Below are 19,440 nucleotides of genomic sequence, written 5' to 3' on the forward strand. Positions count from 1 at the left end.
ATATTCTAGTGTTGGATGAGAAGCATTAATAGACATACAGGATTGTAGGGGGGGAGATCTAAATATAGGGTATTCCTGGAACTAGTTCATTTCTCTATAACAAATTGGAAATCTAGTGTTTTGGTATAGAGGGGTCACTATTAATTCCAGGCCCAGCACAGTGGATGATAAGTGCTCTTTCTGGTGGTAGCAAAGTACCTGCTTCTAAACGTCATCCCAATGAATGAAGTATATATGCTTTATGTGGGTGTTACTCTTTATTTATTGTTACATGTATACATACACACACACATATAATCTATAATATATATAATGCTATATACAGACATCATTATGATATAAAAAATAATTTTTAATAATCTTCCATTGAATCACAATACAGAGAATATCATTTTTAGAAGGAAAAAAGAACTTAGAACTTTCACCCATTATTGTGTTTTCAGAATTTGGAATTTAAGCTTTTGTATCACCCAGAGCAGTAAATGATCTCACTAAAGAGACAGGAGATGTTTTATGTCATGAAAAATTGGAATAAAATCAATGTTCTTCTTTAATGCATCATAGGATATATTGCTTAAATATAGGATATAAACAATACAGTATGACAATCTACCTTTTACTAACTTTATTCACTGATGACTCAGTTTGCTAAAATTGTGACATAGTACCATAGTGGTTGCAGGTGTATATATGTATGACATTCAGATATTCTTACAGCTTCATAGGACATGTTACATTCTGTTTTAAAAGAGATTGCAATTAAAACTTAACATTGAGGGGCGCCTGGGTGGCTCAGTTGGTTAAGCGACTGCCTTTGGCTCAGGTCATGATCCTGGAGTCCCGGGATCGAGTCCCACGTCGGGCTCCCTGCTCGGCAGGGGGTCTGCTTCTCCCTCTGACCCTCTTCCCTCTCGTGCTCTCTGTCTCTCATTCTCTCTCTCAAATAAATAAATAAAATCTTAAAAAAAAAAAACAAAACCTTAGCATTGAAAACTTCTAGTATGGAAGTGAGAAGCCCAACTTTGCTTTCTCACTCTGACTTAAAACATGTCTCCTAAATTCACCGTACTTCACTTTTCTTATCTATAAAATTAAATGGTTGGGATAGATCAGTGATTCTCAACCCTGGCTGCATACAGAATCATCTGGGGAGCATTAGGAAAGTAATAATGCCCACGACCCACCCCCCAGGGCTTAATTTTTAAAGGTCTCCAGGTAACTTTAATGTAATCAAGTGTAGAAAACCAATGGGCTAGATGCTCACTAAGGTTACTTCTAGCAGAACTTTTTAATTTTTTATTCACTGTGTTTTGACATAGTAACAGTTGCTAGAGATAACAATATTTGCAATATTTGCAATGTCCTAAAAAGTAGAAATTACCCTCAAATACTGTTTCAGCTCAAAATTGAGAACATTTGCTCCTTTGTACTCCAAAATTTTCTGTACTATGGGAATAATTTACACCAAGAGCCATATAGATATCATTTACTTGGGTGTAATCTACACATTAAAAATAGTATAGATTCACCTAGTTTTTAGAAATTAGTAACTATTATCACTTTATTTCAGTATACATATATGGTAAGAATAGTGTATTCAGAAATTGTGTGTAAATTTTTTGAATTGTCGTTGTAGCTATTTTGATTTTGAATAAATGGGCCATTAATATTCTAAGATAATAAACCTCCTAAGGTGTATAACTTATTCATAATAAATACTTTACACATTGATTTATTATGAAACAGAATAGACAATTTTATAAAAGAATGATTCAAGTGAAATGTCTGGTTGTATTGGTATTTCGAAAGATAAAAGTTTGATTTCTTGGAACAGTTTTAAAATGTGTCACTGTAAGCTTTAGCTATCAGATTTTACTAAACAGCTTTTTGTCAAAGAGAACAGATAATTTTTTTCTGTAATCTTAAATACTAGAGAATATAGCCACATGCTATATTATTTAAAACTCCCATGAAATCAGGAACCCAATGATATACTCAGATCCAGAAAGAAATCAGATAGACTGTTAGGAAATTGGAGAAAAGCCTCAAATAAATATCAAGCTAGAAAGTAATAGATTTTGTGTCTCACATTTTCACAAAATTCTGTGCCTGTGGGTATGTACTTTTGAATACTTGGGATAGGCAGACTCTTCTTCTTTTAGCCAGCCTAATAATAGGAAGAAGGAGAAGAAGTACAGATGACAGCTAACAGCTAACATGGGTGAATGTAGGTGTAACCAACAAATAATGTGCTGGCTGTATGGAATTTCTGCAGGCCTAGTTATTTTTGAAAACTATTTGAAATAAATTTTAATGCCCAGAAATGATATTGTGAAAAAGAAATATGTGATTTTTCGGTATAATATGTATATCTGTATCATCAGTCTGTGTTCTCTTCTGACATTGTCAGTCTGTTATTCTTATTATATCTTTAATGTTCCTATATATTTCGTTGTATTTGTTTGCCTTATTGATGACAACCTAGACTTAATAACTAAAAATAATTCACAGATACCATTAATCATAGCATGCAAAAAACCTGTGACATTAGAAGAATAATATGACTGCTGCAATAGTCCACATTTTTGAAAACCTTGTTCTTTGCAGACTGGGGAAGTTATTTTGCTTCACATTAGCTCTATCAAATATTAGTTTGCTTTACAAGATCTCCCTGAAATCAATCAGACACGTGTACCATGCTTTCAAAGAATTTTGTACAGTAGCAATAAGCTATGAAGTGTTTGAAAATACAGATGACACATACTATAGGTCTTGTAATAATAGTGACACGTATGGTGATTTAGAGAATAATTATAAGAGTTTATATGGTTTTAAAATGTTAAGAGGTTTTATGAAACAATATAAAATATAGCTTGAGAATGGTATTATGTTTACTGCTTAGCTCTTGGGATTGACCAAATGTAGAAGTTACCCTCTTACCTTTCAAGATCTTCTCTACTATTCGTCTGCTCCAAATTCTGATGTTCTCCCATCAGATACGTTATTTTGTGTTTTATACCTTGTTTTAAACTGAGAAGAGTACATCACACTATACTCACTCATATTATTTATTAATTTAATCAGATAAAGTCAACAAAGCAATAATAATTCCAAAGAGAGGTAGGGACATAGACTATGTAGCCTCAAAAAGGTACACATGGAAAGGGGCCCAGTGAGATTTGAAGCATTTCATGCTTGGGAAAACTGGAATCACTTTCCAATTTTGCCTAAGGCTGGGTCAGGTCAGCAATGCAATCATTGTACAAACAAAGTAAAGTAAATTGACCTACTTTTCTAAAGATGTCATGTCAAATTTACATGATCTTCAGAGTCCAGCATCATTATATTGAACATAGACTTAATATCTGATAGCCAATGTTTAGTGATGCTAACATTTTCTTAATTACCTGGATATAAATACATAATTTTGTCTCATATGAGGTCTTATTTACAGTAAAGTTTTTATTCCTTATTAAGACTTTAAATTGGTTTATTGATCATAGCTACATAATGTGAAAAGTTTAAGTACTAGACTCCATCTTGAAAGCACAGATACTGCATTAAAGTAAAGCTGCCATCCAGGATGAATAATGCAGATGTTATGTTTTAAAACATGTCAGGTTCTCTTAACTATATCTTTTTTCCTTAAACTTTAATCAGCTAAGCTAAATGTTTTTCATTTGGCCTTAACTGTTTGTCTCAAGAAGATAAGAGACAGACAGCTAATGAAATAAATTGAAGGGCTGCTATGGTTAGGTAGAATTGGAATTTAATACTGTTGCAGTTGGTTGAAGGTATAACTGATACATATTTTTAAATTTGACATGGCTGCATGACATCATGAGAAAGAAAAGAGACCTCCTAATTTTGAATTGATAATACTTAAAAGTATTTGGGTGAGCTTAATTTTTTTTATGTGGCCCTCCTAAAATACAGTGTATTCCTTCTTAAAAGAATTTGTAATTAAGAGTATTTTGAGTCATGAATATTAATGATACAAAATCACATATATTGAAAACATTGCTTCTAGATACCAAAAAGGATAGTGTGAATTATATTCTGTAGCTCAACTTGGAAGTCCAACTGTCACAGAGAAGCCTCTCTCATTGAAATCTCTCAGAAATAGACTGCATGCATATTTAACCCAATAGCTTTAGGCATTCAAGGATGGAGTAGGTGAAATCAAAAGTACCACATTCAAAATTATGTGTTATTTCCTTCAAATTTTAGAGTAATTTTTAACACAGATAATAATGTGGTTTGAAATTAAAACACATACACAGGTTTTGCTAGTTGGAGAGTTTCCATACCAGGGGGAGGAGAGGTGAAAATTGGTGCATTCAGCATATAACACGTGTAATGCTAATAAAGTTGATTGGTCGAACTTTCTAGCTTTTTTTTTTTTTCCTTCCTCTTCCTGTAGAGTAGTTCAGCTGAGGGTGGAAGGGTTCTCCCCCATCTTGCCCCACCTACTAAGAAAGTGTAGGTTGATACCATTTTTATTGTTCTGCTGGGGTGGGAAATAAACCATATGCTTTAGAATTTTGAATGGCTATACCAAAGAGAAAATTGAAGCAGGCCCTCTTTCCCCCTTCCTGCCGGACTTTGGGGTAGGGTGATTCCTCAAATGTCCTAGCAGACTTGGTGTTAGCTTAATGTTTCTACTCCAGGGCAGAGACGCAGGTCAGGGGAAAAAATGTCAAGGGCTTCAGAGGCGTGTTGGGCTGAATGAAGTGTGGAGTGGGAAGCTTATGTCTGAAACCTACCCCTCCCCTGGATACCGGGCAAAGGCAATGAGAGTCGTAACCAGCTGATGCCGCTGCTGCTGCTTCCCGTTTCCAGGGTGAAATTTTCACAGCAGCTAATTCTAAAGGGAGGAAAAATCCCTAACCAGCAGCGGAAAAGATCCTGTCACCCAACCCAAGCTATATAACCTTTTAGGCAGGCTTTTCAGAGAAATCCGCATTTTAAAAGCCAGCATTCACGATCCAAAAATACAGGACGAGAATCAGAGCTGGTATGAAAATCTGAAAAGCCTCTTTACACTCTGAGTGTTTGAAACGATCCGATGAGCATAGGAAGTGGCTGCCAACGCTCTGGCGGCTGCTCGTGCTGCCACCGCCGCCGCTGTTCCTCACAGAGGGCTGGACAGAGCTAGTCCCGGTTTCAGCACCTCCGGCGCTGGACAGCTCTTTGCACGCTGCACCCGCCTGCTTGCTTTTTCCAAACACTTGCTTTGCATTACTGGAGATGCATCTAAATTACGTTCTGTTCAACAACAAGTAGATTTTTTTTTTTTCCTGAACGGGAATTACAGTAGACGATTCTCTCAATTAAACTGCATTTTCTTCTTTACGGATTTGGCCGTCAGGCGTATTTATCCCGATCTCCCCCCCACCCCCCCTTTGCAGGAACGAATCTTTGGGAACGTGGTCCACCCAGGGATGTAAAACTGTGCTTACCGATGCATCCCATACGAAATGCTTATGTGATCGTCTCTCTACCTTCGCCATTTTGGCTCAGCAACCTAGAGAAATAGTAAGTAACAAAGGGAAAACAAGGCTTTAATGCAAAGGCAGGGACATTGTGGAGAGTGTTTCTCCAGGGAACTGCATTTTAAAAGGGGAAATGGAAAATGTTGCAGGGTGGCAAAATTGGGTTCATCTCCTCCTTAGCTACAGTAGCTTGGTAAAATGAATTCTAGTTGGTATGCTGTAACTAAATTCTACTCAATTTTATGTCTTCTAACTTAAAATTTCTGCAGTATAGTTTTGAGGATGTACTCCATGATATTACTATTATGCTGCAAACTTTCAAATAAAAATAATTGCCAACTTAACCTTTATTTTAGAACTGCAAAGCTGGTCTGGGGAATTTGTGAGAATACTGTTGGTGGTAGAATGAAGACCCCAGACACTATAAGCCAAACATATTGCATATCTGCATTGGATATTTTCAGTACAGGTTTTCTGGGGGTGTCCTTGGATATTTATTTAAAAAAAAAAAACAAAAAAAATGAAGTTTTCATGAAAGCACGGACTGCCTGAAACTGTAAAATCATTCCTTAAAAGTGTAGGCTTGTAAAAAAAAAAAAAAAACTTGTTTCTTAAATAGACAGCTGCATAAACTGTCTAAAAGAAAAATAATATCCTCATCAAATGTATTTTGAAAAATTATTTCCAAAATATTGAAATACTGAAAAATAATTATTAAGATGAATGTGACTTTTTGTCTAAATTTGGCCTAAATATGCCTCACTCTTCTTACTTATTTTGATGACAAAAATACATAATATAATTTAATGTGCATACTTAAGGTTTGGAACACGCTTGATCTTATAGTGTTTTTCTTCAAACATCCAATATTAAAAATAAGAAAAACAACAGATTTTATTAGTTAGTATCATATTAGTGTCTAAGGAAAGAAACCTCTCAAGTCAGTGACTGCTTATAATCTTTATATGTGTTTTAAAATATATAAGACTTATTTGTCAAGGTCATATATTTAGGGACTGATACTGGTATTGTGAAAATTATCTCTGCATATTTTGTTAATAGAAAAAAAAACCCACAAAATATGTTGTAAGTTGTTGCATTTGAAATTTGATTTTCTTCTATATCCTTAGAGGCCAGGCAAGTGAAATTAAATAAGAGAATACTTGACTTAGAACAAAGTTGTTAAAAGTCAGAAAGTTTGAAAATTTTCCAGTATCTAGGTACCAGGTTGGGGTAACAATGAGTTATAAATGGGAAGATCAAAGTAAATTTTATCAAAAAGCATACTATAAAATAACTGTAGTTGTTGAAGAAAACTGAATGCTGCTTCAAATTTCAGCTAGAGAAAATTTAAGATGTGAATATTCACCAAGTTTTAGTTTTAGATATTTATTGTAGAAAGCCATAGTGGGTAATATGCCATAATCAAGCATTTAAAACTCTAAGGCCTTTATTACTTCACAGTGGGAGAGAGGGGGGAGCTAGAATTAGTTATTTTAGAGGTTGAGAATATATGAACAAAGTGATTACTGGGTAATTATCTGGTAACTGTAACAATTCTATTGGCTGTTTTTGAGTATTAGTATAGTTTTTGCTGAGTTTAGAAGTTATTTTCATTTATTAAAAAAAAATCTCTTCTTTTTGTGTTTCTTTTGCTTAATTTACAGATCATGGAATCCTCTGGTACACCTTCAGTTACCCTAATAGTAGGCAGTGGCCTTTCTTGCTTGGCCTTGATCACCCTCGCAGTTGTCTATGCAGCATTATGGAGGTATGTAATCAATTAATGCACTTGAAATGGAGTGTTCTCTTATTCAGGTTAAGTCTGGCAATATGATAACCATTATGTCTCCTTTCTTTTTAATTTACTGAAAGAAATATTTTTAGAACAAAGTTAAAATTGCTGTAATTGAACTATAATAAATGAGCTTAATAATAATAATAATAATAAAATTCTTACCTAATTTTCTTGTATTTGCCTATGATGAGAAAATAAACAAAACATACACTTTTCTTCCCAATTCAAATGGTGATAGCTTTCAACAAGTTGCTTACCCTCAACCATGGTATTCTTATCCCCCAAGTTCAGTCAATGTTTGTTTCTATTTATCCCAGTTGCTATTGAGCTTGAGAGTTGAATTGGTACAATTAAAGTAATTTCTCTGTTACAGAAATATGGTCTCCAAATTCTTAAGTTTTCAGTTTTAAACTTAAGAATTTAAACACATGCTTTCAGTATATCCCAGACAATGAGTAAATCTTCTATACTATTAATGCATTAACATAATACCACAATGCTATAGGAAAGGCCTCTTTCTTGAATGTTTCCAAAAAGTCAGATTTTGACAAATTCGTTAAAAGAAGTAAAAAATACATAAGTAAGTGGATGTGATTGAAAAACTTTGTTCTACAATATTTGAAATTGCATCAGCTTGATAGTACATGAAAATTTAGTATTTCTCTTTCTTCTATTAATAAAAATTAGACCTGTATATTTTAGACATTTTATTATGTCTACTCACATATTGATAAACAGCACATAACCAAATGGCCAAACTTCCTAACGGATTTAAAAAATGTTAAGTGTAAAACATTTCTATATTCATCTCGATTATTAAAAATGTTCCAAAAATGGTTATTATATGAGTAAGTAGACAATTGTACATTATTTCCTAAATATTTGCAATATTAAAATTGCAAAAGTAGCTAGTCCTTGTGTTTTACTGTTACTTACGTTAAAAAACAATTCAGTTGAAGTACTAATTATAATTTAATAAAGAAAGGTCATTTGATTTAACATCCTTTCCAAAAAAATGTTGTCCATTGTATTTTTCACTCTTTTGAGGATAAGAATTAATTGTCCAGGATATTAAATTGTCAACGATATTAGAATTTTCATACTTCAAACAAAAATATGTACACATTCTTGTTCCATTGACACAGGTACATAATAAAGGTTCTGCCTTCCTGGGAAGGAGTTACCTAGTAGTAAAACACTGACAGAGTGAGAAAATCTGATAAAATATGGCCAATCCCATGGAATGAAAGAAATGTTTGGTCTAGGCATGGCATTATAGACAATAGAATCCAAGCTTCAGGATTTAGTCTAGCAGACATTGCCCTGGGAATAGAAGAGCAAGATGGACAAAGGCTGGGAAGAAGACCACTTTGTCTCCCATAATTGCCTAAATGGCACTTTTTGGAAAATGAGGCAGTGTTGAAGGGCCAGGACTTCAGGCGATCTCAACAGTGTCATACTTCATACTCACTGAAGTAATTAGAACTAAGTTCCATTTCTCAGTACTTAGGGTTCAGGCACCAATTCCACCTTCTTTTCACCTCTCAATACCTGTAGCTAACATTAGCATAAACATTGCCAGTATAAATAATATATAAAGAAGCACAAGATTAATTTGTCCATAATAAAGTTTTCTTTAATCCAGAAGATCCAGGGAAATCACCTATTAGTTTTCTAAGAATTACCCAAACACCTGGAAGGATCTATTAGTACTTGATGTGAAACTGAGAAGTGTATAAGAGAGCACCAAGAAACAACATAAATTTTGATTCCTAACTTTAGTGGCTAATCAATTCATTGTCTACAAATGGAAGAATTGAAGTAGTATTAATAATTTTATGGAAGTTCCAAGATTCCTAAATTATTAAGTGAATCCTGTAGCATGACAAATTTAATGAATGTTATAAACATTAAATTTACCTTATAATAGTACTGTATGGTATTACTGCATGGTAATACTCATGTTAGGATCCTATGCTGCCTTTTTTTCTAATTAAAATGTTTAAGTTTAAAATTTTTTAATGGTTTATAAAATGTATGAACATCAGAATTATTTTATATATAACGTAGTGTTTTGAAAATTGTTGGTGTCCCTTATAGTTCATTAGAAATGTTCATCAAAATATTAATATACTAAGGTATGTTCTCTTCATCTACAAATATGTTCTGTAGAGTTATTACATCAAAGAGCAACTAAACATATCTTTTTAATCTATATATTGAAATGATGCATTCACAAATTTTGTTTAAAACCTCAAATATAAAAAGTTTTGGGAGTTGAGACGTTTTATAGAAAATTTTAAGGCAATAATGTGACTCAGTATTGATGAATAATAGGAATATCTAAAAACTCTTCAGGGTGGTCAGTCTGGGTTTTTTATCACTATGATTTTCCTACTTACAGAGCAAATGATATCACAGAAACCCTTTTAATAATGTTGTCTGTGTGCCTGTGCTGTCATGAAGCCATTAACATCATATGAAGGGTCAGTTTTGTGCAGCCCTTAAACTTTTTATGTTCCATCTCTCACTCACATAAGAAGAAACAACTTAATATTTGATGATGTCTTTAGCTTCCCAGTGTGTGGTTTATTATATTTTTAGATACTGATGATGCAGGGACAAGGTTAAGCAACTCTTGAGGGCATTTTGTATTGAGAATTGACCTAGGTTATTCCTATTTGGGTTTGTTTTGTGAAGAAAGGAAATTTTTTTATACTAAAAAATTGCTTTTTGTATTTTATTATTACTCCTGTTTTTGTTTTGTGTTCTCTTTTGAAATGTGTGATGGAATGTGGGGCTTCTGCCTAAATATTCCTCAAACACTGAGATAGAGAAAGAACTTTGATTAGATTTTATTTTCCAAAGAGTGCCTCCAGATCTCTGGCACCCTACTTAGCCCTGCACAGTAAACCCGTGCCTGCTGTGGAAAATGATTCCATGTACTAATACAAATTGAACAGCCTCAAATACACAGCAAGTACAAGTATGTCTTTTTTGTTACTGTCACTCAGTGATTTACCACTGGGTACAGTAAAGCAAAATAACCGTTACCCTTTTAGGGTAAACAGCTGGTAGAACATTTGATTCTGAGCAGTTTCCTCTATGGCTTATATCCTTGATGCACTTAAAAGTTCTGTAGCAGACTGTATATAAACACTTCTTCATAAGGGTAAAATATGGCAGACACCAAGTAATTTTCCAGCCTAATGGCAAATTATCATTTGTGGATTGGACTACTTTCTGGAGATGAAGATTCATTTTCTTGTCTTTTTCTTTTTCTTTTTTTTTTTTTGGAGCAGTTAAGGAAAAGAAAAATATAAAGAGTAACAAACTATATAAAAATATTTGAGTGTATGAAATGGTGGATAAGTGTTCATGGTTTCATGAAAGTAATGGTTGCTTTCTAAGTATACAAGGGGATACTTGAGAATCTGTATGGGGTTTTTCCTTTTGGTTTCTATTGATTTTATATGATAATATATATACATATATGTAATGGTAATTATAGTAATTGATATATTTCCAAGAAATTTTATATTTTTAGTAAAAAAAATTATTTTGATAGCAGATACAACTTCAAGTCTGTCAGAAATGCCATGTTATCCATACAAACGTCTAAAGAAAATAAAATTACTCTAAAGGACTCTAGGACATGCCATGTCACTATAAAATTGGGTCTCTAAGAATAATCTTTATTTAAAAAAACATTTTTCCTACATTTTCTTCTATAAAGGATATATTTTAGTGTTTCCTTTTCTGGATGAATTTCACCAATTTGCATGATATGGAATTCTTCTTCATCTTTCTGCTGAATTTTAAAATTGGACACTCTCTCTCTCTCCCTGGCTAGGTACATACGCTCTGAGAGGTCTATAATTCTAATTAACTTCTGCCTGTCTATCATCTCATCCAACATCCTCATACTGGTTGGACAGACTCAGACACATAATAAGGTATGACTGGTAATTATTCTGATTCTATTTGTGTGTTTATGTTTTGACATAGAGCTGATTATTGATAATCTAAACATTCTAGATAAAATGGAGAACTTCTGACAAAAATTATTTTTTAAAATAAAATTATTTCATTAGTTTCTAAATAAAAGTATTGCCTAGTCTAGACCAGAAATACATTCCTTTGGCTTAACTTCCTGGGGTTTGAGGGGCTATTTATAATAGTAAAGATATGTTTATTAAACATTATATCAAAGCTCTGTGAGTTCAAAGCCTTGGAACATCAAAAGAACAAATTTTGATTCATTATCCTAATTGTAAATAGAATTGCCTGTGTTTTGGTCTACTTTATTAACACTGATTCCTAATAGTCAACTATAAATTGCTTACAAGTATAACATAGATCATGAAAATCTACCCCAAAGTTGTCTGTTGGCAATAACTGAAGAGAGTACTAGGTAAAAGCAACGATAGATTTTATGCTTTTCAAAAACTTTTACTTCACCAAAAACATTTCGATACTGAACCAGCATTGCAGGTCTTGAACTGCACAGTCACTTTGAGCAGAATGTAGAAGCATAGGTCCTATTCATACAAATTGGGTTCAGTTGGATGACCATGTTTTTTCCAGCAATGACTGTCAGCTTTCTTTACTAAACTACTCTGAATGCATTGTAAGAAACCCATACTAGCAATCTTAAATTAACTTACCCCAATCTCAGAGTAATTCTGGTAAACATTGCTTTGATAACTTTTGTTGATTAATCCCAGCCTGTTGTTTTCTCAACTTTTTTATTGTCAAATACTAAAACCAATAATTGAACCTTTTTCCCCCAGAAGATGTCATTTAAAAAAAATTAACGTACTTTTCAGTAGGTTCTTTTGATAGATTAGATATTTGTAGGACATATATCAACGTCAAAGATATGGATAGTCTAATTTTGCTAACCCATGCTCCTAAGACTGCTGATTACCACCCAAGGAATCTGATTTTGGGTCTGGGTAGTTAGGGCCTAGGAATCTGCTTAGGTGATTCTAATGAAGCTTTCTTCTTGAACCATATTGGTCTTGGACAGGGGGAGAGCCCAAGGGGGAGGTCACTAACCCTGAAGGACCAAACAAAAACAATTAACAACCCAGTAAAGAGCCCTGTGGAAGTAAAAAGAACTTTCATGTATTTGAATGTTCTGTTTTTTCCTATTTATGACTATGTAACATAAATTTAAAAGTATATATAAATGGGGAAAGGGAAAACAGGAAGTAAGGAGAAAGAACAAAGGTTGAGGAAGATGCCAGCTGGAATTAGGAGAGGAGAAAGAAATGTACAAATAACCAACAGCGGGGAAAGTGGGGATAAACATTGGCACAAGCTGGGAAGGAAAAGGGAAGTGAGGGGAAGTTAAGTAGAGCTGGGGAGAAGATGGGACTGTAAACCCTCAGGAATTACTAAATTACTTATCTCACCCTTACCGTTTTGGCTTTTACCTGGGCAGGGCTTCAGATCCCATAGAAAGGCTCATTTACTTCTTAATACCTAGTCACAATTCTTAAACTGTTTGTCCTTGAAACTCCATGCAGAAGAGGAGAGCTTTCCCTCTGGAGTAGAAATTATTTATTGGGTCTGGGAATCAGAAAAAAATCAAGCTAGAGTTAGCTAAAGCACATAGTTTAAGTTTTTTGTTTTTTTTGTTTCTGTTTTTTTCACGAAAGCCCCCTTTCCTGTCTTTGTTTACCCTCCAAACACTCATTACGATATGGAAAACTACCTGATCTTCAGTAGGAAATGTGCTTTTAAGGCTGTTTCATGCCTTATGGCAAAGTTTTTACAAGTTCTAAGCCAAATGGTCAAATGGTAGAATTTTTCACAAGGTTTATTACATATTACAGTGATTATTGTCTAAATCATTCCTGTCCAATAGAAATATAATGTAAGCCACAAAGGTAAGTTACATATGCAATTATTTTATTAGCCACATTAAAAAGTAAAAAAAGACAGGTGAAATGAATTTTAATAATATATGTAACACAGTATATCCAAGAGATGACCATTTCAACATAAAATTAATATTTTTAAATGCTAATACAATATTTTATAATATTTTTATTAAGTCTTCAGAATTGATGTTTATTTTATACTTCCAATACATCTCAGTTCAGACTAGTTACATTTTAAGTGCTCAGCAGCTACGTGCAGCCAGTGACCACCATATTATATAGGTCTACATGGTAATAATATTCAGAAACTAGTCTTAAGATATTACATTCTTGGCCATTTTGCCTTTCCCAACTTTTTAATGTCCTTGTTTTTTCATGGAGATGTCTTTTTGATATTTGCAAATATTAGGAACATCAAAGGCAAGATAAGACAAGTCTAGTTTTACTTTTCATTTCTGATTAAAAAGAATGACTGGTTTGGGCTTAGGAAAAAAAAAAGTTTCCCCAGGTAACTATCTATAGAGTAGATTCCATGTGGTTTTGGGACCATAGTAGTTCTGTTCCAGATAGCCTGTGCTAATCTGTGCTGCTACAATTACTGATGCTTGTGGGGGAGGAGCTTTTGGTAGGTGGTAGTAATGATGAGAAATTATTGGTTTCTCTTATGCTATGTTAATTTTGCTTTATTGGCTCTGAGTAGATGATTCTGCAAGCCTAGGACAATTCGCTATATCGTTGTGACTAGAAGGGGAAAATATGAACACTGGGATTTTATTTTTAGTCATTCTTAACAATATCAATTTTCTGGGGAAAATAATCATATATTTTATCATGATGTGCTGAATTGAATTAAATTGACCCTACTTCATTTTATATGTGAAATAGCAGTATGTGAAAGCTACACCATTCTGACTATATTTGGGATTAGTGATTTTTTTAAAAAAAAGAAAAAATACAAAATGTATTATCTGTATAAACTTATGATCTGTATAACCTCCAGGAAAGTATTTTAAAAAGGTAAAATATTGTTCACCGGTACAGTATTTTATTTAGGTAGTGTGTAGGACCTCATTGCTGCTGTGGGCATTTTATAATTGATCAGATTCCTGTCTTTGACTTCCCTGGTAAGTTTTGATTGATGCTTTAGTATTCCACATTTGGAAAAATGGAAACATGTGGGAGAGCTTCTTGATGAACAAGTTATTTGGTACTGCCTCTAAGAGTTGTCATGGCTAGTTTGTGTGAAAACAGGTATTTGGCGCTGATGTCCAGAATAGTTTTGAAGTGTCATATTCGGGTCTTTCTCTGAACTGCTTGTTGAAATATAATTAACTCAGTTGTCTCACTACTGAATATTTCTTTTGAGTTAGGATAGAAACAAGCTGAAATTCATTGTTTGAAGTATGAGGTATTCAAATCTTTAAGCTATAGATTCAGTTGCTAGAAGCAAAGTAAGAAATCAAATGCAATTTCTTGTATCTCTTAAGATACATTTATAAAATTTACTGATAACCTATGTCATTATATTTCAAACGTTCTCATAAAGGGTCATTGCCCTATGATATGTTTGTATAATTTAACCAAGATGTTCTTATATCACTGAAATGTTGTTTGTGAAGAAGTATGCAATTTTTTTTTTAAACTGTGTAGACTCTTTTTGGTCCTACTGTTTTGCAGAAAACAAAGATTATTTCGGAAACATATTCAGAATATGGTTTTCTTAATCACAAAATATATATCTGCTTCTCTCTAAAAGACTTTGAAATGATTTATCATATAAAGACTTCATAATATGCTTTTTAACTGATGAAAGCCAAATTTGGCAAAACTCTTTTTTTTTTTTTTTTGGTTAGACAGTAGTAGCCACCCAATAAGTTTGAAATGCTAGGAGAAAGCTTCTCTCCCACAACCTCACTACCAGGTTATAATGAAGGCAAGTCAAGTCCAGATTCTATCGCACAGTTAGATATTTTTTAGATAAACACTTATTAGCATATCAGAAACAAACCTGTTTTAAAAGCTCAGTGAAAATCCTAGATCTTTGTCATTTTAGATACTTTGACCACATGTTGTGTGCAACATTCACTTGAGGTAGACATAGCAACACTTTAGAAGCAGTCTTCTGGGCCCTTCAGTCGCCATGATGCAATCAGAAATCCTCCTACTCTCATGTCTGGACACAGAATGACTGGTAATAAAATTGTGGGCCCCATCTCTAAGACACGCTGGAAATAGGCTTCAATGAAATCGTTCATATAGTCACATCAGGAGTAAGAAGTGTTTAACTATATTAGCTGATCCACATATCCTTAAGCCTTTATTTTCCTCAAAGGGAGCCCATTACTACACCCACTATAGTAATTAACCAGACACTAGTTCATCAGTAAAGATCAACCTTTTATATTCAGTTTGATGAGTAAAGTGTTGAGTGTGGACAGATCTACCTAGATCAAAAGGACTTGGGCGTTGCTACCTCTGGAATATGGCCGTTTTGAATATAGTGCCCGCTGACCACCGTGTTGTGTGCATTCCTGGACAGCTTCTAGAATTAAGGTTACACTAACTGACACATAATAGTATCATTCGGAGAATACCAAAGTGTTATGAAATAAATGATAGGTATCCTAAAAGGACATCCTAAAAGTTAAGTATTTGAAAAATAATAGTCAACTGTGAGAAGGCAAAGTTAGACACTAACTTTAGTCGTAAGAGACCCAGCAAAAGTTCCCATTGACATATCACGGGGGGCTTCCCAAATTATTTCAGATGGGTAAACATCATTTCCTCAACACTAGGAGGAATTTATCTCATGTTTCTTTATGTGTGGACAATCTAATTATATAATGAGCTATGTCTTTTAATTTGTTCTTACAAAAAATGCAAAAATTCTCTACGTTGGAGCACTTTTTAAGAGTCAATACTCTACAAAGTTTTTTTTTTTCTTCATCTCATGTTTATTTACCTTTTACAAAATGTTGTTTTTGTTCTGTAGTTTGTATAGAGATAATTAGGAAAGATAGGCCAAACTAAAAGGCAGTGGTCATTCTAATGGAGGATGTTCTTGTGTTGTCAGGATGATGGTTTATTTTAGAAATAAAATCTTGAATTTGAATACCTTTAATTGGGTGAAGCACCCTCTTATGCACCTATTTCTTCTATGACTTTCTTTGGCTGAAGACCCAGATTCTTCACCCATTTACCTACATGTGTGGCCTCTGAATGTGTATGTGTTCAGTTTCTGAGGAGGAATATTGAGTATGTGTTTTCAGCTACCCGTTCTGCCCCTCCTAGTACCCTCTGAAACAGTCTGCCCCTCCTCTTGAGATTCAGTGCTCTGCATGCTGCCCTGGGAGAACCATCTCTTGGGTGGTGATGGTTGAATAGGCACTTTAAGCCAGAGAGACCTAAGCACCCTAAGCCTGCCACTTTCTAGTTACATGATCTTGAGTATGCTATTCAGTCTCTCTGGACCTTAACTTCTTGTTAAGGCCTCCCTTACAGTGGTGTTGTCAAGGTAACATGAGATGGTACCTATGAAGCGCTTTAAAGCACTCCTTAAACAGTAACTGTGATTATGGTAATGATGATTCCCAGGTGTGCATCTGATTTATACTTTCCTGAGCTTCAGACTTCCTCTTGTCCAATTTTCTGCTCACTACCAAATTCACCATTTGTGTCCCTGCTCCACAGTCCAACACATTATATATAAATTGAACATATTTCCTGTGGGCTCCAACTCAGTTACATAAGCTGGGACTCTGCTTAAGCCTTAATGTCTCCTCCTCCCTCACGTAGTAGATCCAGTAAGTCCGCCTCCCCTCTCCCCACCTCGCCCTGTGCCAGTTACACCCTCACATGCTTCTCAAAGCCAGCTTTTTCCTCTGTCAGGTACTAACCATCGTCAGTGGTCTACCATTTCCAGCATCATTAAACACACTTTCTACTTGTAGCCCAAGTCATGGAGCGAAAATTCAAATCTAACCACTTCACTTCCCTGTGCATTTGTTGCTGCTGTCTCACCTCCTTACAGAAGTGACTTTCAAACTGATCAGACACAAGCAGTGCAAAATGTTTTATTTATCTATGAAGGTTTCTATTCACTGATTTTCTTGCATTAATATATTGGGGCTCAGAAATAAATTTTATTGAGAAAGAGTTCTGTAGCTTATAAAACTTGAGAAACCTTGAACATGACCTATGCTGACCTCTCCATTCTCATTCTGTTTTACTGACTTTTTTCATACCCGCAACATCAAACTGCTTATAGTTTGTCAAAATTACTTTATGGATTCTTGTTCCTTGCTACCCTTCAGCCTGGAGTACTGTTACTCTCTTCCACCCCACCTGATTTTCCAAACGTCTTTATCTGGCTCGTACTCATTCTCGGACACTGCTCAATCCTTTCCTGTATAGGAAACCCTTCTCTATCTTCTACCCTTAGGTACACTGGCTTTGGGGCTCTATGATTTACAGTGCATACTTACAGTCTTTTATTACATTACCCGTTTCTAACGAGACTATTCTTAGGGCAGGACTAGGTTACATTTATTCTTAAATTTATTGCCAACATATAGTCTGAGTGCATAAAGTTTATAGTATTTATTGGATGAATGAGTACATGCATTTATTTGAGTCCATCATTTGGGCCTCTACCTCTGAAGCTAATAGTTGTAGTTAGTTTTATAAGGATTAGGGTTTCCCACTATACACAGAATCTAAGCCAATATGGTGATAAAGACTATTTTCCTGGGGCTTGTTTTAAGCTCTAAGTGATTGATGGCATATTTAAAGGTGATCTGGTTCCTGGGCTTTAGTTAAGGAGACTCTGAAACCTAACAAATGTGAAACTTCTGACTTGATAAGTCATGGAAAATAATGTTGATAATCTTCAAAAGAAATGTGCTTATTCATAATTCCTCTCATAGAATTCATTTCCTGCCAGTAATGTCCCAAATGTATGTTTATTATGTCTCAAATGTGTGTGTGATCCTAATGGCTGAAGCTAAAGCTTCCTATTTAGATTTATGAAAATCTAATTTATTGACTTGCTATGATGTTTGTAAAAGGATTTGAATGTAGTAAGCTTATGTGTGATTCATTTGAGTCCATTTTAAGGTATCCTACTAATTCTGCCAAGGCTCTTCTAGATTCTGAAAACCTTTATTTAACCAGGGAACAGAATGGTTGGTTAGTTTCCTGATTTTCCTAGGCTCCCAGCAATGAAAGACTATATTGTTCACAAAGTGACAGTGCGCTTTAACCTTCTTATCCCCTGATTATGCATTTCTAGTTTTGTGTGATAGGAGTCAAATCACGTTATCAAAGTCAATTTCAAAATAGGGCAAAAGATCAAAATGAAGGATCGGTTTGAAACCAGCAAAGAAAATGAAAGTGGAATTATTTGACAATAAGGAGGTTACTAAAATGGTTTGAGATATCAGGAGCCAGATAACCAAGAACACTCAATGTGTGTTCTTAGGTCAAACTACAAGCTGGGCAAAAGTCCCAGAGTGAGCATTCATTCAGCAGGGGAGAAGTAGATCATAATCGCAGGGTTCAATGCTGGTAGTTGCTTTGGAGATGCCAGGCCTACTCCCCCTTTTTTTTTTTTTCTAAAGCTTTTATTTATTTGAGAGAGAGAGCGAGAGCAAGAGAAGGAGCAGAGTGAGGGGCAGAGGGAGAGGGAGAAGGCTAAGCAGGGAGCCTGACTTGGGACTTGATCCCAGAGTCCTGGGATCATGACCTGAGCCAAAGGCAGATGTTTAACCGACTGAGCCACCCAGGCGCCCCATGCCAGGCCTACTCTGATTACCTTTGTTCATTCATCCTCAAGCAGCAGAACTGTTCTCCAGGCAATATAAAGAGACTCCTTGATGTGGCCAATTCCTAATCTCTATCCTTGCTACCCCACTTTAGAACTGGCTTTCATGATTTCTCAGTTGGACTACCATAACATTCTTTGAACTTTGGTCTGCTCATTTAGCTTTTGTTTATGTAATCTCATCTTTCATATTACTGTGAAAAATACCTTAAATTTAAATAAAAAGTAAATGCCTGATTATACCATTCCTTGGCTTTAAACTCTGCAGTGGGTCTGTAGGACTCATGAGATTAACTGCATTTTCTGATCATCACCCACATTCAGAGCTATCGCTAGTACATAAACTGACTTCATGGGAAATAAAAGGGCATTCCTTCTGGGTAGATGAGTTACAAAAATACCCTTCTCGCTCCAGGATGAGATAGCCTTTAGAAG

At 34.7% G+C, this 19,440-nt stretch overlaps 1 protein-coding gene across 5 annotated transcripts in view; it reads left to right on the plus strand.

Moving 5' to 3' along the window:
- Positions 1-19,440, plus strand: part of ADGRB3 (adhesion G protein-coupled receptor B3) — a 700,248-nt gene that overhangs the window by 536,140 nt on the left and 144,668 nt on the right. For all 5 annotated transcript variants that reach the window (XM_081828473.1, XM_081828476.1, XM_081828477.1 and 2 more), the window contains 3 exons: positions 5,412-5,538; positions 7,163-7,266; positions 11,147-11,249. In XM_081828473.1, coding sequence (XP_081684599.1) covers positions 5,412-5,538; positions 7,163-7,266; positions 11,147-11,249 — 334 coding nt within the window. The remainder of the gene's footprint in view (positions 1-5,411; positions 5,539-7,162; positions 7,267-11,146; positions 11,250-19,440) is intronic.

This window comes from Leptonychotes weddellii, chromosome 8 (assembly GCF_054177405.1).
Source record: "Leptonychotes weddellii isolate Sample4059 chromosome 8, ASM5417740v2, whole genome shotgun sequence".
Classification (NCBI taxonomy): Eukaryota; Metazoa; Chordata; class Mammalia; order Carnivora; family Phocidae; genus Leptonychotes; species Leptonychotes weddellii.